Here is a 22,485-nt window from a genome sequence, read left to right on the forward strand (position 1 = left end):
AATACTTAATCACCACTTGATTGCACAAGTCGGAATGCTGCAGCCGGCCCACTTGGCATTGCACGTCCAATGTCACATTTGGCATTAAACAGCCACAGTCCCAAGAACAGGATATAAAGACAAATATTTGAAAGAATAATATTCACCAAACACAAGAGTAGACAGGACACAAAGTACACACTTGCACTGGGAAATGATTCTCTCAAGATAGTTCACAAAAGCTGAAGATATACACAGGTTATACTGGGTATTTGTGTTGTTTTCAAAGTCTACCCTCCTACCTACATTTGAGAGAAACAATATTTCCAGTGTTTTACTGTTACTGTGTATTGTGTTTTAGTCCTCTGTGCTTCTCCTTCAGCCAAATATGCCTCTGCACACTAAATCACTAAATGTGGGTGTAGTCATTAAAACATTTACTGCCCTGAGACCTGTGCAGCACCTGTCACATGGTGTGTTTTTATGACATTATGGACAAAGAAAATGCATCACAGTAAATAATCTGCCCTTGCTATTTTCCGGCCTTTTGCGCAAATTAAATTTGGGCGAAAAACAGAACACCATTGTGTCAGTAAAACCTCCATTACTGTTGTAATTTCATTGACAGATTTATAGACAGGTGTTTGTGATCACTTTATCGTTTCGGAAATTCAATTACACAAATGGTCTGTCAGGTTTGTCTGTTTTTCTGACTCAAAAACACACACACACACACACACACACACACACAAAAAGAGCACACGAACACTAGGACCAGACCTTAGCCAAGGTTTCACCTCACTTCTACAAATGTTTAATCTGCGTCTGGATTTGTATAAGGCATTGTAATTTGTAATAGTGCCAATCATTATTTGTAATTGTATTAGTCAATTGCAGCCTGTTTGGAGAATACTTAAATATTGACCATGAAACTGGTTCCATTTAAATTCATAATGTTGTTTTTCTACAGGTCCGAGACAAGGACAATGGTTTCATAGTATCTTTTTACTCTCTCCAAATACTCTTATGTACGAAAATATTCCAAAGACTAGAATGGCACTGAGTAGAGCACATACTGTTCCTCTGACAAGGACTGCTCATAGTTGTCAGTTTCCTAAATATGACTGATTTATTTCCATAAAGATCCATGAATTATTCCCTGGGAAATCCATTAAAATGTCCAAAAATCTCACAATGTCAAAGTAATTAATAAAAAAAAGACTCCATGATCGGTCAGGATCCACACTAATTTAACTGGTTCTTTCTTGGCCCATGTCCCATCCTTCCACCAAGTTTCATGGAAAATCTGGTAAAGTCGTTCTTAAGTAATCCTGCTGACAAACAAACCAACCAACAACCAAAAGACGAGTGAAAACAGGTTGGAAAAAGGATGGAATTGATGGAAAATCAAATGGATTGATGCAAATGGAATTCAACAAAAACATATTATTACAGCCAATTAAAAACTAGTGTCTCTGGCAGTGTTCTCAGGTATAGTGGGTTCTCTACTAGCCAGAAGGTCAATTGTTCAATCACTGGCTCCTCCAGTCTGCATTTCAAAATGAACTTGGGCAAAACGCTGAACTCTAAATCACCACCTGAAGACTGTTCTGTCAGTGGTAATGATGTGTGATAGAAAAGCGCTGTGTGACTGTATGAATGGGTGAATGTGACTTGTAGTGTAAAGGGTTCTGAGTGAGAGTAGTAAAAGAATTATTTAAAAACAGTCCATTTAACATTTAGCTGTGGCTCGTCAGGCTTTTTGTTCAGAACTAGAAATCACTCAAAACCTTTACTTCTTCACCTGAGCTTTTCACCAAATATCTTTGGATTCTGTATTCCAGCACTCACATTACAGAAGTAAGGACAGGAACAAAACCTTCTTTGTTAGTGGAGGTAATGAGCGACACAAGCTTTACCCAGCTTTCATAATCGTACATAACCATAAATCTTATTTGATTTATTAAACGGACATGATTTTCACTTTTTCAGCTCAGTGGAGCAACCAGAACATTGTTGATGAGAGATGATTAAATATGCTGACGAGCAGCACTCTTCAGAGCCAAAGAGTAGTTATGACCCATGGATGTCACCATTAACCACTGAACACGACAACATGGGCAAACGACCGGGATGCTCTCAACGCAGCATCACAGCGTCTCCTGTTACTGTGCATCTTAAGCTACAACGGAGAACAATGAGTTTCACGTCGTGCCTTTCTTTCTGCAGTCGTAGCTGTCAGACAGAATAGGGAGTCCCATTTGGAGATGGTGACACTGTAAATGTGACATTCCTTCATGCAACATTAACCTTAGAGTGAACTGCATGCACAATTGGTTATTAAACACTTCAGAAACACTCTGTTGGAGGCAATAGCTGTCCATTAACTAGCCAAGGCAATATATAATATGATGGGGGGGAATTGTAGTCGGAAGGTCATCAAACATGGAGATAGATGTGTTGGTGTAAAGCGCGACACTGTCGATACAGATTACGACATAAAGACAATGGCACCGGCTGACAGCTCAACATGTTGCGTAGTCTCGTATATATAGATGCTGCTCTGTGCGTATGTATTCATGTCTTCATAAAAAGGAATTACATGAGGAAGCGATGTTTGAAATGTTTCATCGCTCTGCCAGTGAGTGAGACCTACTTTGCAGACACTGACTGACTGCACCCAGATTAATGTGACACGGATATGGGCGCATTCTTCCTGTTTAGAGGCTTCTGGTTTAAAGAGGCTTTTTGGTTTTCCTGAGTATGAAATTTAGAACATTGAAATATTCTGACTCCATAAACCCAGTCTCTCTCTCCAAAATGAAAACAGGCATTATCACATTGGTCTTCATTATTTTGACCTACATTACCTAATGGGTGCAGCACATGTGATGCACACTCTTCTATTCTTGGCTTCTCCCTTTTGGTCATCTTTATTTATACAAGCCCATGTATCAGTCACACCATCTGTCTGTGCTTTATTTACAACAATAGATATTGACATGGGTATCTATCAGTGACATGCAGACGTGCATTTGACGGGGCAGATAAATGTGATATGGATTGGTTTGGTAGGGTTGGTCTCTGTCAATGATTCAATCAATTAGCATACTGCATAGCAGCTAAGTTGCACAGGGGGAAAAAATCAATACCTCCATTAATCCTCTAAAGAAAAGGTGTCTTTACCTAATAAACCACATGGCCGCATAAGTATGTGTTGCACAGCGTGTGTTGCTGCTGTATGATTGCATTCCTTATTGCTTGTTTACCAAGGTTTTATTCAAGGCACCGTTTGCATTGTTTTGTTCTCAGGATTCAAGGGGAAGGATTGCTCTGTGGACATTGACCTTTGCTCGTTTGGAATCTGCAGTGAACGCACATTAATATGCACCGAGACCAATGATGGACAGAATGTCTCCTGCACATGTGAAAGAGGTGAGCGAGACCTTTAACAGGTGATGTGTTTGTCATGCGGCGACATTAACAGGTGGAAAATGAGCTCATTGCAAGAATGAAAATGTGACACAAAGCAACCCATTTTCTCACGCTGATTCACTGTCTTACACAAAAGTCAGGTTTATTTTAATTCAGGGAATATGTAGCTGTCTGTAAATCCAAAAGTGTATTTTATGTCTCTGCGCCGGAAACAGCCTGTGGCCCGAGGCGTTATGTTTTCAGGTTGTCTGTTCGTCCTATTTTTGTAACATAATTCTTTACAAATGTTCAGTTGGACTCAAGGATGACATTTCAGTGGTCAAACATAATAGCACATTTTTTGCCTTCCCGGGGGGGAATATTTTCAAATTTGGTAGAAATTTTCATTTGGATTTAAAGATCAACTGAAGTGAATTTGCTTGTCAAAGTTCTAGGTTGCTGTGACCTTACAAAACAAGTTTTTGATCTTGTGCACACAACATTTCGGGAACACCTTGAGGAAATATTTTCAATCTTGCTACACATGATTAAATGTTGGTGGTTTATGTCACAGTGACCTCAGGTTCTTGTGAACATGATGTGATCTGGAACACCCATTTGGAATGTCATCTGGCACAAGCGTTCAGTTGGACTCACGGGAGATATGATTAGAATTATGACCCCACAAAACCTGTTTTTTGGCTTGTGAAAGTGTTATTTGAAGAACGTCTCAAGAGAATAATTTAAAGTTTGGCTTAAATCTTCACTACGACTCATAAATTAACTGATTACATTTTGACCAGTTGTCACTTGGACTCAAGGATGAACTGATTAGATTGCAGTGGTCAAAGGTCAAATGTCACAGTGACCTCATATGAGTCTGGAAATAAATGTATGGAACTGGTCGGCAGAAGTGGGATTACTAGATTTATCTTTAGTAGAAGAAGACAACAGTTCACCACGTGTGCTTCGATCTAGAAAATAAAGTCTCCTTACTCATGCATCAAAAAAGGGACTGGCAGCATTGAGGCACACTACTGTTTTCACAACCTCATTGCCATTTAATAATCATGCAAATTTATGCAGATTGTTTTGACAATTCTTGCAGGAAAACAATATTTTCTCTGTCAGTCCAGTCTTTCTGATTTGTCTCCACGTGGACACTAGCGTTATCACAGCAGTAGCTGCCAGCAGTGACAGAGATAACACAGGAGTAAGTGGAGGAGGCTTGACCTGTTAGACACTCTGAGGCTTGCCAGGGGAAACCAGGCTTCAGAGCCCTGCATCTCAAGTCTGTATGTGCAGCAAGTGACAGAGTGCCGGTGTAGGACTGCGTGCACATGCACACAAGTGTATTCCTGGATGAAGTTGAGGCACTTGAAATAAATAAAAAAAACATTCAGCCTCCCAAACCAGTCATAATTCAGTCGGCACGACTCCACACCAGCTCAGCTATCTGTTTTCAAATGAATGGCTATTACATAGAAGTTCATGTAACCCAATCAATAACCGTAACTTCATTACTGCCGTTGCACTTATGCTCGCCAGATGTCAAAGTGAACGATTGTGAGTGATTTCTTATGTAAATGAAACCAACCTGCGGCAAACTGCTCCCGCAGATCGCTTCTCAAGGGCAGACGGTGAGATGCTGTCTTGTCGAGATGTTTCAGGTCAACAGGCTTGGCATCCGTATTATCTAATGTTTTCCAACCAATGTGTTGCAAAACATGTTAGTCACACCCCCCATCACCATGCCATACATCCCATGCTGTCAATGTTTTGACCTTGTGTTTTGTACTAACACTAAATCAAATGTTTACACCATGAATGTTTGATTATAGATTTTAATTCATGATGAACATGGATACAAAAAGAAATCTGATAAGTTTCTGGTGAAATTCCTGTGATTAAACTCTCTTGAGTAACAGGTTTCATGAGGAAATAATTGTTTTTTTTTTATACAAGCCCTCCCAAAAAACATTTTTCTGACAGCAGTTTCTGTTAGGTTTTTTACATTAGCATTCATTTCAAAGGAAACAACTTTGCAGTGCAAGACTTATTTTTTGCCATAAAATTATTTGCGCTCCCGAAAGCTGTTGTTTCATCAAAAGCTTTTTCTCTGCATGAGAGAGTTTTTGTCATCTAGAAGGTTTTTGCAACACAGCACTTGTTTTTGTTTTCTTGCCTTTCTTGTTTTTGTATAACGCCACAGTTTTATTTTGGAGGAAATCCTGCTTGTTCCGCAGTAAGACTCCTTCCACAACTTTTCTTTGCACGTTCATACAGTATTTCTTCTATGTTACTATTGGTGAAAGGTATCTCAGGACCCTTACTCTCTGTTAAGTCCTTGGCTGCCTGTGTTCACACTTTATACACACAACAAATGTGTGGCTGATTGTGAGGTTAACCCACTTACAGCCTGAGTAGCACCAGCAATTATGTGACATAAACAGTGACATGTTTCTCCTCTTAACTGGCCTGTGTGTGTGTGTGTGTGTGTGTGTGTGGTGCGTGAGAGCATTCACACGTGTGCACCGATGCATGTTATTTGTTTCATGTGGTTCCCCTTTGTGCATAGATTGAGTTTGATGGTAAAATCACTAAGTTTTGCTTGTTTAATGTAATAAATCAGAGGGGGAACGACTGGCTCCTATTAAACATGATTAAATGATCCACTGAGTCTACATGTGCCCAGCAAGCCCCCTTTAAATCAATATGAGCTTTGAAAACCAGCTTTTGTTTGTGAAACAAGTCATAGTGATCCTAATTGGGTGAAGAATCTAAACCAGGGGAGGCAAAAAGGAAAAGATTTCAATAACTTTTTATGTTCTTCTTTTACATGGCCTGCAGGGTTTGCAGGATCATTTTGTGAAGTAAATCTCAATGACTGCGAGTCAAATCCGTGCCAGAATGGTGGTATTTGTGTGGACGGCGCAGATCTGTATCAGTGCTTCTGCTCAGAGGGTAAGTTGCAATGCAGCTCCAAACATACAAGTAAAACTCCATCATAAAATGTCTTTGCTTTTTCAAGAACTCGGCACACAAATGAATGAAAAAACAGTTTGTCAGTGCATGTAGGTGTTCACCTGTGGAAGCAGGTATTTAAATAACATGTATAAACTGAATCTCTCATTCTCGTTAATTGTGAACTAATTCTATTGTTTCTTTGTTGGGACCAATATTTACTGTAAAGACGATCAACCTGCCAGGTCCACCTCATTAATGGTTCAAGGAAAAGAAAAAAAATAGAGCATGTGTGTATATATATATATAATGAGATTGTTTCCATTAATAACTCTTCTAACCATATTTTTTTTCAATCAACAGCAGAGCCATCTTTTTTTTAATAATTTTAAATCAAAGAATAATATCTTAGCTCTCACATCTCTGTCTAAATTAACTATGTTCTCAATCATTTCAACAATTACAACAGACGTGTGATCTTCGTCAAAACCAATTTCTTCAACATTATCCACCCAGGAACTCATTATTGCACAAAAAGGATTTGAAACAACATTCCCCTTAATTCTCTCAGCCATGAAAAAAAGGAAAAATATTAAAACCACACGAGACCTTCATAAATTATTACTAAAACAACTCTAAATAAGGAGACCACTTCTCGTGCTTTACTTCCAGTAGACTTGGTGTGGTTGAATCTGTCCTGAACAAAAAAGTAGAAAAAACTACCTTCATATAACCAGGGGGCAAGTTAGGCAATTGTCTGGAGTCGATGTTAGTCCACCACAATTTTGTGAGAACCCCCTTAAATTCTATAATTAGTTATTAAGATTCCTTTATTTGTTCACAAATTCACAAATCATGCAACTCACAGCACACAACTACATGCAACATGGGGGGAAATGAAGTCTCTGCCTTAAACCCATCCTGTGTGAGCAGTGACAGACCACACGGAGCAGTGGGTAGCTGCTGAAAGCGCACGGGGAGCAGATGTAAGGTGGGAGTAAGGTGCCTTGCTCAGGGGCCCCTGGACAGTGGGATAGGGAAGCACACTGTCAGAAGTGGTATGTATAGGAGACTGCAACAACACCATCAAAACAAAATGTTTCTGCGAAACCTTCATAACTATAGAGGTTGGTTAAAGATGAAAATGTCTAAATGTGTATGTTTTATATGCCTGGGATGGTTGTGGGGGTTTACACTCAAACTTTACTGCTTTACAGTATTAATGTAAATGCTTAAATGTGATTCTTCGGTGTGGTTTGGTTCGATGTTGGGCCCCCCAGGTCCCCTTTTGTCCAGGGGCCCCTAAAGTCTCTTGAAACACTCCTGCACATGACTAATTAATGTTTTCAACAACTGGAGAAAATGATTGGTTCTTATCTTCTTCTTCCTCTTCCTCCAACTGCATGTCCTTGTTATGTTGATCCTAATATCTGTACAACCTTGAGGGTTGAGAGTTATCAGAATTCACCCCAACCAATCTTAGCAGGTGGTTTTGTCTCTGATGAGCACAACTTGAGTTAAAGAGCACGGAATCAATCTGTGAACACACTCGTTCGAGTGTTTCTCTGAAATAAAAACCATCACGTTGATTGCCACATTTTCTTCACAATGATCTTCAGTTAACACTTTTCCTCTTGTTTCCTGGTTGCAGATCATTACTCGCAGGGTTAACAAGTGTATTTGTTTTACATTTACATGAAATCATCCCATCAGATACTGCCACTCGTGTCATTAGCTCAAGAGGGAATAAATCTGGGCTATTTTTCCAACGATTTCCTGGTCCAGTTGGCATCTTACCTGTCAGACATACCTCTGATTAAACCTTGATTGCGGGTGAAGCCTGCTATGCATTTTTAATGAAGTCAGAATAATTGTCAAATTTTATGACATGGAGAGAGGTGGAAATTGGTTCCATGGTCAGTTTGAGAAATGATGAGAATTTGACCTGCATCGATGGTGCTGATAGCCAAGAATTAGTCATGGGTCTCCTGTAGCTGCAGTGTGTGACAGTGCTAATGATAGTAATTTTGCAGCGTGACCATGTGGTGGAATATATTTATGAGGGAACTAAAATGTCAGAAATTGGCAGCGCTCGCATTTGCTTCATGACTTTAACCTTTTATTTTTATAAATATCAAATTTGCTGATGTAACTAAGAAGTAAGTAGACCCATAAAATAAAAAAATATACATTATAGACCGTGTCGCTCTCAACTTATGCACTTGTTTGTAAAAAGTCAAACATTGCTCTTGGGTGTCATTCGATAGTAATCTGTCTTTTCATGTCGGCTTATTGTCGACATTCACACGTCTCTGATGATGAGATCTTTCTTTCTTTTTTTTTGTTTTTCTTCACAACAGGCTTTGGGGGGTTGAACTGTGAAATCAACTATGATGAATGTGTCCATGGATATTGCGCCAATAATTCCACGTGTATTGACCTGATTGCAGACTACGAGTGCATCTGTCCTCCGGGCTTTGCTGGTGAGTTATCTGTGTCATCATTTTCATACTTTAGGCTTCAATGAATACAGTGCAGATTGATGACTCTTAAGCAGTGATAAACATCAAAGTGGTCCCATTGTCTCATGAAAGAGCTCATTCACCGAAGGACTGCAGCTGACTGAGTATAAAGATGGCTCTCTTTCTCCCACTGTACAAACTGAATACAGTATTTAGTATTTATCCAACTATAATATACTGCATCAGCTGCAAACTTAACTGATCTATTTTAGTCTGGTATGAATTTTACTTTCATGTAACCCCATCAGTATTTTTCATCTATTTGTGTCCTGGGACACTATAAGCAGATTTGTAGACTAGTAATTGAACGTCCCTTTGGCATTGCAAAAAAACTGTGATAAACGCTGAAAGCTGGAAGAATCTGCAGTTGTGTCCTAGTATGACCCCGAGTGGCTCCATTACCGGACACACTCACACCACATCACGCTAGTTCATCACGTTAATGGCTGTTGTTCTCTGCGGTCAAACTCATTTGTGTGACAGATTATTGAGAAGCATCGTTATGTCGGTGTTGTGATGTCTTTTCTTTCTTTGGCTTCGTCGTGATTAACACAGACAAGCTCAATTAACAAGCTTGATTTCCCTTTCAGGTAAGAATTGCTCCATATCGGTGTCAGCATCGTGTGCATCAGATGTAGAGGTGTGCAAAAATGGAGGAACTTGCTCCCAAAGCCCCACTGGAGGAATACACTGTATTTGCTGTCCAGGTATTTAACCTTTTTTGTAAAGTAGATTTAGAAATGTGAATTAAGCTTAGTGCTTTGGTAATTACTTCAGTAATTCCGTCCATAAATGTGGACACAGAGTAGAACAGAGGCTATAAAGTCATTATAGCCAAAGTGTGTCATGTGATCTTCTTGGTTTATCATACATCAATCCCTCTTGCAACCCTCAATGCTTGTGAAAAACATACTAGTGTTGTTGATTACCGTGGTAGCACCAAAGCAGCTTTACCTCAAAGTGAATACCATCGGAAAGCACGCGTTCAAATCCACTCATTAGTAACAATCGGTGAAGAAACAACACACACACACACACACACACCAACCACAGTTTTTATTTTTTATTTTAGATTCTGTACTGATGCTGAAATCCCCCCTTTAGTGCTTTATGCTCTGCCTGGATAAAATATGTAAATCAGCAGGGAGGCAAAACACTGGCAACGACAACATTACTTGAAATCACAATCTGTGATGTCTGCCAGCCGTGGGAGGGCAGGAGGATACTGTACACAGCAGCGCACATCAGTCACTCCTTTGATCCCTCCCAACTTACAGGATACCATGGCAATGACTGCTCCTCATCTGTGACCCAATGTGTGTCAAATCCTTGCGACCCTGAGGGGACTCTCCTGTGTGAAGAGCTGGCAGATACTTACAGATGTGTGTGTCAACATGGGTACACCGGGCCGCACTGCAAAACACTTGTGAACCACTGCGTTGATGGCTTGTGTCAATGTGGTTCATCGTGCGTCGATCTGTCGAGAGGGTTCGAGTGTGATTGTTTGCCAGGTAGGTCCACCATGCAGCAGGGGCTCATTTCAAATGGAGGCAATTCTTCAAATGAATCATGTACATGTGCAGCGGTTTGATGCTTTCACTCGATCAGCTTCCCTCTGTGGGAGTCTAATCTCTTTGGCCTAAAGCAACAACCCATAACAGTCTTATGAAATGTGTAAGTCAGGGCTCAGTTTGTGCACTGACTTCAAAAAGAAACATGTCGGTTTGCCCACTTAGGAACCAGGAGTCTCCTGCTGACATTTATACAAAGAAATGGTTTATAACAAAACAATATTATGTTATGGCAAAGAGGACCTTATATTTCCGAGGTAATTATTATATTTATTACATTGTAAAAATGGAAATTGACTTCAGTATTTGTGTTTAATTGCACCAATTCATAGATGATAATTATGAGTATGAATAAGGTAACTGTAGATAGAAATAAATAGAAGTCACAATTGTTGCATTTTGCATAGATTTGAAATACTTTTATTTTTACAATTTAGCTGATGCTTTTATCCAAAGCAACTTACAGTAAGTCTGGGTACTGCCCCAGAACAAGAATAAATAAATACGTTTTATATTTGTAAATTTGTAAATACTCACATTTTACATTGTTAGAATGTTTTTACTTACAGTATAATTTACTCTTTATTTTTTTTTATTGATATAAGTTGAATTATGGCAACAGTATGCAGTCATACACCGAATTTAGTAATTATCTTCCAGATTCCCCCTCAAGACTGTTGACATTACTTGTAAAATGATATCGCTGAAAAAAACTGAGTAAAGGAGCAATTATTAAAAGCCTCCAATTAAAATGACAACACAGTCGAGGTTACAAACATTTATGATTGCATTCGACATAATTAAATAAATGCAGGTGAAGGTTTGCTTTAAATTTTGATTTTATATTAACTGTTTGAAATTGACTTATTTTCACAGTCAGTGGTCAGAAAATGGATTGTCTTGTTATGCTTGGCATTGTTGTAAAATCACCCAAATCAAATCTTTTAAATTGGGCATGGTTCACATCAATGATTTGTACTTTCTGAGTTTGCTTTTACTTTCTGAGTTTACTTTTCATCATACATCCATGGTTCAACTTTTAAAGCAGCAATCAACGATTTGGTTCATTATTAACAATACAGTAAGTGAATGTTTTATCCTTTTCTTGTATGTGAAGAAAAGAAAAGACCAGAAGAAAATCTTTTGCATCATTTTGCTGTTTCATAGTCATTTTAACTTTAATTTAATTTAAGGGCTAACTCTGTGATTGTTACTCAGAGAGTGAGCAGAGAAGTGACCGTTTTCTCTCTGCAGGTTTAACAGGCCGGTATTGCGAGGTAAACATCGATGATTGTGAAGAACGACCGTGTGGAGTCCTGAGTGTTTGTGAGGACACTCTGAATGGCTACAATTGCTTCTGTGCACCAGGATTTATTGGTAAGTGAAAGCTATTTGAGCCTATTTGAAGTTGTTCTTTGTGAGTTAAAGTGACATTTTATTCACGGAGGCGATGCAGTTTGTCAACATGTTGTGCGCCTCCCATACTTCTCAGGAAATAAGTGCGAGATTGAAGTGAATGAATGTCTCAGCCAGCCCTGCGTAAACGGAGGCTCCTGCCTTGATGAGCTCAACTCATTCAGCTGCCAGTGTCCCCTCGGAGTCACAGGTATTTTATCTGCATCCCACCATGACAGTGTTTGTTTGCACAGCTCAAAGCTCACAGCTCTTCATGCATGCGTCATCTCAATATTGACTGAGAATACAGATCAAAACAGGATTTTGTTGTAATCGCTTCATGATGGCCAGGCACACTGAAAATATAAATCATTTAAGAAAATGTGAAAATCAATCTCAATAAAGAAGATAGAATTCAGCATTAATAAAGTAAATACCAACAATATCTGTCAAATTTACTCTCATAAAATCTGACTTTAGGCAAAACATTTGGCCAAACTAGACACTTATCTATAGCTCTGCCTCATTCCCCAAGTGATCCACATTTTAGGATTGGACGATATGGCCAAAAATTCAATATAAAAGATTTAATGTCACTTGATATCAATAAGTGACACAATAAAAGTTGCATTATTAATTAAGTTTAAATACAGTTTTTCTTTAGGGGCAGATAATGGCAAACACTTGATAAACAGCACAACATTTAGTAAATCTAGACTTTTGTTATATTGCTATTTATGAAAATGAACTGCAATTGTCTTAGAAACATTAAGTTCTTATAACTGTACATTCAGGAATCGCACATTTGTTTATCATAATCGTCGTTGTAATAGATAAATAATTCTTTCAATTAAAGAGAGAGAAGAGACTAACAACACATAATGCAACACGTATCATAATATGCATCCATGCAGGCTTTAATCCCTAAGGTCATATGATATTTATATGATATATAGCAGATGAGCATCTGTCATTATAAAAGTATCTCCCTGTACTTCATGAAAAGTTGGACGTGTTCAGCCAAGCTGTGCTCAGCAGGTACTGGCTCCAAACGCATCTTCCAAAGTCTGCTCGGCCAAATGCTGATCACTTTCTGCGTCCATGCCAACCAACTGCTGTGCAACGAGTATAGTGTGTTGTATATTGTGACATACCATAAACCACACAGCTTCAGCTAACTCTACAGGCACTATCGCTCTCTTTGAGATGCATAGGGACTGAAATCAGAGTAAAATCTTTCAAATGTAGCAACTCATGTAGTTTGATTTGCACTCAGGAAAATCAAAGGTTGAGACGTCTCTGTGCACAGCAGGAGTGTGTAAATTGTATGAATGTACACATCCATTGTAATACTGGAGCTAACTGTTTTCACTCGTATATTTTATAGTCATAGCTCTAGTTCTTCCTCCCATTAAACTACAGCCGTGGATGTAGGACTAAATATATACAGTTTTAATTACATTCCTTTTCATAACAGCCATAATCACCCAGGGACAATATTTTTTCTGTGTGTGGCAGGTGATGTTAATCATGAAAGCACATTAGATAAGTGTTAATCTTCCATGTTTATCTTCCATAGCTTAAAACCACCATTTACACCAAATTATTAACTTTTCAGTTGGAAATCTTTTAGTAAAAATGAAATTTTTATCATCATTCATGAGTTTAAAATTTTCATGAATGCATTATCTGGTGCTTTTGGCAGTTTTAGAAAGATTTTGGCATTTGTACTTCCAGTTGAGCTTAAAAGTTGTTAAAAAAATGAACAAATTATCTTTGGGACAGGATCAGGGCAGGGCTTCACCCTGTGGGAGTGGGGATATCTCCACTAGATTTCTTGGCAATTAAAAAGCATATCACAAAGTCATAATAAGTAATCCTTGGAGGACCTTAAATATCTAGTCCAGCCATTTAATCTTAACATCTTGAAAAGTTGCCTTAACCCGCCTGAGCTCGAAACCGAAAGAAATGTAATGAAAACATATTATGGAGAGGGGAGACTTATTCTCTGGGGGGCACAATAATCTCCAGTAAAATTCATGGCAAACTGAAGAAGAGGAAAATCAACTCGAGTCACCAAATTCATCTTCATGAACTGTCAATCCCACTCCATCCTAAATATCTAGGTCATCTGGCAGTGTGAAACCATCTTACATAAAGTAGAGGAAATCATTCTTAGAGCACCTTAACCTGAGGTAAGCTCTGGGCCACCTGAGCCACATGGGAGGTGATTAGGTTCTAATACAAGCTCTAACCTTTATAGAAGAGAGAGAAGCACAAAGCATACAGTGTAATGACATGAAAAGATGCCATAGTTCACAGCAACAACAAATGTCTGAAATAGCCCGAATAAATCCATCTTCTGACTTAGTTTGTGTACATCCGGTTTGGCTTGTGTTTTCAGAGACAACAAATAGGGAGAGAAACACAAGAAGAATAAACTATTTACACAAACTATGCTTTGTCTTAAACACAGTCTATGAATATAGTTTGGACAGAAAGACACCAATCTCATTGTATTTGGTGTTTTCAGAGGAACATCTGTGCAGCCGTTAAATCTTCTGGATTTAAAGCCCCGTGTTTGTTGAATATTCAAAACAAAGTATCATTGTCAAATGAATTTTGCCTCTGTCGTAAAATGTGCAAGTGGAATATGTGGTGGAGTGAATTTTTCTGACAACTGTCGGGAATACTACAATCGAGGGATTCAAGGTGTCACGAGTGATAACATTTACAATTCTACACCATGACACTTTAAGTCAAACAGAACATGTAGTTTACTCATTCGAGGGAAAGTTAAAAACTGAGCATGAGTCACAAAATGTTATTAATCAAAGCTGCAGCGTGATATAATTTTTTTGGGTGAGCATGGACTCTTAAATGTCATGTCTTTGCAGGGGACTACTGTGAAGTCAACATAGATGAGTGCATGTCCTCCCCCTGCCTGCACAATGCCACTTGTGTTGACCTTGTTAATGGCTATGGATGTGTGTGTCTGCCCGGATTTACAGGTTAGTGCGGGTGCATGTTTTCACATGAATGAAAGGTAAACTGCATTTGTAGCTTTTACAATGAATATGTGGATGACATTGAGTTTAAACAAGGTCAGAAAGCTTTGATGTTCACAGGTAAAGTTTGTAGTTGTATATTGACCTTTGTAGACCTGTAGAATAAATCTGAAATTCAATTTTGTACATGTAAGAAAGATTTGTATTCGGAGAAAATGAATTTGTATTTTGTAGAATTACGAGCAAAAGAACTCTGCACGGTCGTGTGCACTCGCAGTGAGAAGAGTTCTGAAGAGGCAGGTTTAATTAAATATGTTTTGGGTTTCATCAGGTTATTAGCAACTCTGAGCACAAATTATACATTCCTAAGTTACACAGAGAACATCAGCGCCCACATGCAGGGCAGAAAGCTGTGTAAAACTCAAAGATCCCACACTGTGTGCGTGACGCTGAAGTAACAAGCTTTCATTTTGACCTTATTTTTACATCTGAATCTGATTGGACAAGGACAATCCAATCACAAAGCAGCGTCCAATGAGAAGGCTTCATTGTGCGTTCGTGTGGTGTTGGAATAATGGGACAAATGAGATCCAGACTGGGAAATTTCACTTGAACGCCATCTCGAGTCAGAGCAACAACTATTATGTGTTACACAAGTGCCGTACACAACTTTTTTGCCAATAGAACATTTTTATGATTCATCAGATTAAATTATTTATCTGCCTGTCGCACCAGATCCTTTGTCTTTGTTATCACGTAAATATTGGAAAGAGGAGTCAAGACATTATTTAAAAACGCTCTTAACACGTCAATACAACACTTCAAATAAAGCATCCATGTTTTCTTCTACATTCCGACTTCAAAGCACATGATGTGAGCTCAATGCCGTCACGACTCAGGAAACAGGACGTTCTGAGGAGCATGTGAATGTTCAGTTAATCTTAGTCACAGGTCCTGAAAGTTGTTGAAGAGTTGGACGCAGGCTCTCATGCAGCCCTGGTCGGTTTAATTATGTTTGATGATGCTGTTGCTGAAAATGGCGGTAAATATTTAATGTGCCGCGTGTGTTGACAAACCCACCTGGGTCGCAGAAGAGCCTGGTGCTGTTGTGGCGAAGGTGAAGACAAACCGGCCTGCGTTCGGGAAACGGGTGTTTGCAGCCAATTAAAACAACAAGGTTCAGACAAATTGCGTCCTCGCTCGTGTGCCAGAACAACAACAGGTATGTTTTTAAATAAAATCAAATCATCAACAGCTCATCAAAACAGCAGAGCGGTGACATGCTTTCATTCTGAACTCTCACGGCGTAATTGTTTCCCCACATGCGGTGCGACATCGCCAGCTCTTTAAAGCAAAAAGATGAATAATGACTCTGGGTTAAACAAACCTGTGAAAGTCAAACATAGAAACAGCGGTTGAATTGTTTCCTAATAAGTTCTAATAATTCCCACAGAGCCTGATTCGCAGAGCAGAACAAACAGTGAAACGAGCTGCAGTGTTTTTAACTAAAGAGCTGGTTCATCAGCTGCTGTTCAGATGAAACGTGGAATGTGACTGTATCAAGCGTGACGTTTTGACAAGCTGGCGTTAAAGAAAGAAAATCCCAGTTTTTATTCTGATTTAATTTACTGCAGCACAGTGATGTGTTCCGAGTCTCAAATAAAGAAAAAATCGGACTTTTAAGTTAGAATATTACATACAAGGTCTTTGATACATTTAGATAGGTCTTCATTTTGTCAACGTTCATTGAACACTTATTCTGTCATGCTTCAAAAAGTTATTTTTTCTTTCTTGTAATAAAACTACAAACCAGACCAACATGGAACTGATAATGGTTTTCTCTGTATGTAGACGGTGAGATAACGTAGCATTTCTAAGCTCATCCCCTACAGGGCCATTCCACCTCAGATATGGGGAAGTGGGAGTAACTCTGGGACTCTAATATTCCTTCATATCTTGACTTGTTCTTAAATTTTATTCATTATTGTCTTAAATAATACTAAATTTTAACTTGTTGAAAGCTGCAGAAACCCTGTAGGTTCAGTTAAAATGAAAACACCAAAATGAAAAAAGGAGATAAAAGGAATAAAATTGTTATTTAAGGGGGAGTATATATGAAGATCAGTCTCTTGCCTGTGTTAAAATGAAGAATATGGAGCACCTTGTTCAGTTATTATTCAGGTTTCACCAAATCCTTTGGCTCGTCAGCAACACAGGACTTAGAAATTTGCAAGAAATAGTCTATTCTGAAGAAAATGTTTGATAGGGGTCGACTTTAAGGCAAGTTACATCTGCATTAAATTGAAAGTGCTTTCGTAGATTCTCGAGAAACAATAATGTTTGGATCTAGAACTGCGGCGAGCACAGGCTTCTCCTCGTTGATCTTTATCCTCAAAATATTGTGACTTCACATTAAATTACAACTTGTAATCACAGATTTTTTTTCTTCATTATAGCCCAATTAGTCCATCATATTATTTTTAAACCGCCAAACGTTTACTTCACGGACCTGTCGATATGAGGGACTGTATTTATCAATACCTGTGTTCTTTTCTGCTGCAGGTACAAGATGTGAACTTGACATTGATGAGTGCGCGTCGTCTCCCTGCAAGAATGGAGCCTCTTGCATTGACCAGCCTGGAAATTACTTCTGCCAGTGTGTGGCTCCATTTAAAGGTAATGAGCGCTGAGGGAATGGGGGACAAAAAAAGCAAAGTTAATTAACTTCACATAGTTTTATTTTCACCTGTCTGAACTCGCTTGGCATGTCGCAACAAAATGAGTACGTCTCCGTTTTTGATCTGTGGTTACATCAAGGAAACTTGAGTAATTAGAAAGATGTGAGCTGTGATTGGCAGGTCTGCAGCACAAGTGACATCTGCCATCAAACCTGTGACGCTCTACTGCATTATCAGAAAAAAAATGTTTACCAACTTTTAAAACCATTCATGCTCACATTTTCTATTAGATGAAATATTTAATCACTGTTAGTTGCCAAAACATACATATCACTTTCATAATGGGCTTTTATATTGGTCATTAAAAGTTAATTGAAGGTAAAATATTTAAAATTCATTCATGTAATTTACTGTGTTTATAAACTTTGATAATATATATGTTACAGACAGTGTGCACAATTATTTGTTGTTTATATTCTACTATAATGGCATATTTGGTTTTAATTATTTATTGGGAAATATTTTTTTTTCTTTAATTAAAAAAATCTACAAAATTTGAATTCAATCAGTACTTGTTTTTTTTACATGGTGGTAAAATAAAATTAAGGATTTTGCTAACTGCTGTGTTACCAGCATAAATACATAATTCAAGATTCAAAATTATTGATTATTGATCGTAAATGAGCAGCTTTTTAATATTTTAAAAAGCTTTTTTAAAAAAAACAGTTTTGATATTAGCACAGCTTTTTATAAATATTGTAATTTGTATGATTTACAACAAAACACAAGCCGTTTGACATGATACTGTTTTGACTATATCAAATTAGCAGGTCACATTTTAGTTCTGGAATTTCTAAAAAAAAAGTTCTAAAAACCATCAGTCTTTGATAAATATAGAGAAACATTTATCCAGACAGTCTCTTCCTCCGCACAGTCATCCTAACAACCAGTCAACAAGGACCACGGTCAAAACCTGAGGAGCACTCTGACAGATCTAATGAGCTTTTCAGCAGTCAGGGCAGTACTTCACAAATCCAGGCTTTAAAGCCGAGCGACCAGGAGATCACTTCTGAAAGAGACACAGAGCGACACAGAGCGATTCAGAGCGCTGATGAAAATGAAAATGGAAGTTTTCAGCTGTAATACCAAGGACCGCAGGAAGTGCGGCAGAAATGAGGCCCAGCTGATTACCCCACCATTTCTATTGTAAGGCATTGTAGAGGTCGCTCCATGATGTGGTTCCTTTTACTCTGTCAAAGATGGACAGCTTCAGAGGGATTATCCATTCATCCATGAATCGGACTCTTGGTCACATTGAGGATTTCCGCTGTTGTGTCAAAGCTTCATCTTATTAATGACTGCTATTAGAAAATCAGTCGGCACCTCATTCATCTTCCTCAAGATCTGAAGCGAATAGTAATTCATTGTCTTCTTTGATATAAAACACAAACTTGGTGCCACTCTTTAAATCCATAAACCCTTACATCTCCTCCTGCGTTCTTCATAAGTAAAAGGAAAACTCTGGAAAAGGTCCGGACCCAATTTTCCAGACATTTTCTTAAGACTTTCACTCGACAGTCATTTGATTCAGGGTTTATACTCATTGCTCAGCTGCCCATAACAGATCAGAATGTTGTTCACTGCCAAGTTTATGACTGGAGAAAACACCAAATGTCAATATTTCCCCAAATGTTCGATGTAATAAACTGACACAGCCAGTGGGAAACTTTCTGAACTCGTCAGATTCTTAAATATCTCATGGGTCTCTGGCTGCTGCAAATTAGCAACTGCTTTGACCAGGATTTCATATATATACTGTGTGTGTGTGTGAGGGAGAATTTCATATTCATTTTATTCCCAACATTTTTTCTCCTGTGTCTATGTTGGACAGAAATTATCAGAGGTAGGACACATAACCATCACGTTATGTGTAGTTGTGCATGTTTGTGTTCAGTCTTTTCACTTGCTTTGTGAAGACCGTTATGCATGCTCTATCTTTGTATCCCTGCATCACACTGTTCTTATCTGTGCTTGAGAGGAACGTGTTTTCTTAACAGATGTTTTCTTTTTGCGTGACCTGAAAATACTTGCACCAGTTTGTTTGTACAGTTGTGGTTGTGTTGTTTCCTAAAACAAGAACAACTGTGCAGTTGGCAATATTTTTTTAACGCCTTTGGTAATCTGAGAAATTGCAATTGTTACCTCTAACAGGCTAAATTTGACCTAAAGCTGTTCTGTTCCTCTGTGAATCTGTGAGAAAGTGAAGTGAAGATTATTTCTGAAATATTTTTTTTTGAAATGTGCATTTCTTTGCCTCACTCCAGGACATAATTGTGAGTTCTTACCCTGTGAGGCCAGTAATCCCTGCGAGAACGGTGCAGTGTGTGTGGAGGAGTTGGATCAGGACCATTTCCCTTTGGGATTCCGCTGTCACTGTCGCCGGGGCTTCACTGGCCCCCGCTGTGAAATCAATGTGGATGAGTGCAGCTCGAGCCCCTGCTTTCACGGCTTCTGCTATGATGGTATGAAACGGCCTATCTCGCCACTGTGCTTAATGACAGACACTGGAGATGGAAGCAAAGCTCCATTCTTTCTCTCTCTCTCTCTCACACACACACACACACACGCACACGGATATGTCAGATTTTGTTTTGCTCACTTACAGCCTGACAGGCAGTTTTCAATTGGGTCACCACTGCAGCTAATAAGGTTGTTATGAGAGTGGAGTTATTCCATCTGATGTGGGGATCTAGGACAATACCTGCTGGTCCAGGCTTGATTAGTTTCCTAACACAACTGAAGAAAGGGAATCAATTATGCATCACTGTAGTGTTGCAATTTGAATAATGGATGATAAATGACAAAATCAATATAATGGAGCTGAGAATATATATATATTTTACTGGTGATATCCAGTAAGATTTTTATAAATTTCAATATTCCACATCCAGCACTTTCTAAGAATATATATATTATATAATTATACATTTAATATGAAAGACAAAAATTAAGTCTTTCTAAATTAAAAAAAGTAAGTATTTTTTGTTGATTATATTCAAAATACTCTACATTTTTCAGTAGCAGCATATTTGTACTGTAGTAGTCACCTTCCAGCCTTTGTTTGCACTCCTGACATCTTTCCAGCGTCTCATGCCGGAACAATACAGCGATGGCAGTGGATCACTGTCTGTGAGCATCCTATCATTGCCGTGCTACAGATGAGCCAGCTGTCCCGACTAATCTCGAGTGCAGCCAGTTTGCCTTAGGTTATCGAGGCAGGCCTCTAGGACCTATTGGCCAGTGCTCGGCAGCAGCCAGCCAGCCACCGGCGAGAGCACTGCATAGCCACAGTGGCTGAGATGAGTAATGCTGCTGCCACCCAGGACCTAAAGCATTTAATGAGAGTAATAGCAGCTACACGCACCAAGACAGAGTGACAGCATAGATTACGTGGTAAATCTTTGGGATAATGAAGAATCCTGGGACCCTGACTGGGGAAGTAATAAATTCACTCCTGTAAGAAGTGCAATTACCTCTGTCACTGGCTGCCTGTACACCAGTGTTGTGTTAGAGCAACAGAATGATGCATCCCTCTTTAACGTCATTAATAATATAACAGAGGAAGGAATGCATGATTAGATTTGGGAGATTCAAACTTGTGATGGGAAAAATTGGCACATTTGTAACATCTGAATAAAGAATGGCCTTAAGTCGACTCTCTCCTTTGTTGTGCTGCTTTTTTTTTTTTTTTTTCTCCCGGCTCCCTCGCCCTGTGTGGTGAGAGCTGGGGAAAACAAATGACCAGTGCTTTTGAAGCTTTCATTGTGAAAGAGTGGGAAAGACAGCGGATGGGAAAAGCGGAGGACTTGGTGGTCGTCTGGCAGACAGGTTCATTTAAAGATGGTTAGTGTGTCCAGCTCTGTCAGAGTGATGGGAGGGAGGTGGTGCCCGTCACATAGATTTAGCGAGAGCAGGTTTGACTTATACAGCAGAAGACATTTCATTTAACGGCGTTATCCATTAAAAAAAGTGAATCACAGTGGGTGATTATCCTTTATGCTCGTAATCAGCATTTACCTGTGTTGAGATGTGGGGCCTACTGAGAGTTGAGTCGAATGGATTTATGATGCAAGGTGCTGTAACTGTCCACTGATCTTCTTTCAGTCGTGGACGGCTTTTACTGCCTCTGCAGTCCTGGCTATGCCGGGCTGAGGTGTGAACAAGACATCGACGACTGTGTGAACAGTTTGTGCAGCACCAACTCTGTTTGCAAGGACCTCCATCTGGTGAGTAGACACAGTTTTGGTTTGGCACTATAATACCAGTGATATAATGGCCATTTGAAAGGCTTTAAAATAACCCAGTTAGTAACTCAATGAAGAGTTTTTCATAAAATATTGACGGGCCCGAATCACACCAGGTACTGCTGCCCATTACTTTTGATGACTGTCATGCAGTTAATGTTTAAAGCGTTCCTGCTGCAGTAAAATACAAACAACTGCACAATAACACGGATACTGGTGCATCATTAAATAGAATAAAATATGCGGATATCACTCTGGGGTGTACTGCGGGAAAACAACAAGCAGGTGTGTGTACAGGTGTGGATCTGGCACATTTTAATGCTCTTATCGGGAGATTTGTCCTGCATAAGGAGACGCTGCTATGTTTTAGGTTTCAGGTGTCTGGGTGTAATAATGTAAAGTCAGAGACTGTCTAATAATGTCTTATAAATGCACCTCATTATCTCCTAATAGTCAAATTATGCCAATTATAACAATTACACCAATTATGCCTTTTGGGCCTGAGATTTTATCTTGCAAAATAATTGCCCAAAGTATAATTGAAGAAAAAAAACATAGAAGTTAACACTGGGTATATTCAATGTCAAATGTCTAATCCTAAATTAAAACCACCTTTTAAGCAGAAAGTCTGCATATTAGCTTCTTTGAGT

General features: G+C 38.9%; 1 protein-coding gene across 3 annotated transcripts in view; it reads left to right on the forward strand.

Moving 5' to 3' along the window:
- eys (eyes shut homolog) overlaps positions 1 to 22,485 on the forward strand; it is a 188,816-nt gene that overhangs the window by 63,204 nt on the left and 103,127 nt on the right. For all 3 annotated transcript variants that reach the window (XM_069538391.1, XM_020092694.2, XM_020092703.2), the window contains 11 exons: positions 3,292 to 3,414; positions 6,244 to 6,357; positions 8,718 to 8,840; positions 9,470 to 9,586; positions 10,157 to 10,390; positions 11,705 to 11,827; positions 11,943 to 12,056; positions 14,743 to 14,856; positions 17,416 to 17,529; positions 19,856 to 20,053; positions 21,696 to 21,817. In XM_069538391.1, coding sequence (XP_069394492.1) covers positions 3,292 to 3,414; positions 6,244 to 6,357; positions 8,718 to 8,840; positions 9,470 to 9,586; positions 10,157 to 10,390; positions 11,705 to 11,827; positions 11,943 to 12,056; positions 14,743 to 14,856; positions 17,416 to 17,529; positions 19,856 to 20,053; positions 21,696 to 21,817 — 1,496 coding nt within the window. The remainder of the gene's footprint in view (positions 1 to 3,291; positions 3,415 to 6,243; positions 6,358 to 8,717; positions 8,841 to 9,469; positions 9,587 to 10,156; positions 10,391 to 11,704; positions 11,828 to 11,942; positions 12,057 to 14,742; positions 14,857 to 17,415; positions 17,530 to 19,855; positions 20,054 to 21,695; positions 21,818 to 22,485) is intronic.

The sequence above is a fragment of the Paralichthys olivaceus genome, chromosome 14 (assembly GCF_024713975.1).
Source record: "Paralichthys olivaceus isolate ysfri-2021 chromosome 14, ASM2471397v2, whole genome shotgun sequence".
Classification (NCBI taxonomy): domain Eukaryota; kingdom Metazoa; phylum Chordata; class Actinopteri; order Pleuronectiformes; family Paralichthyidae; genus Paralichthys; species Paralichthys olivaceus.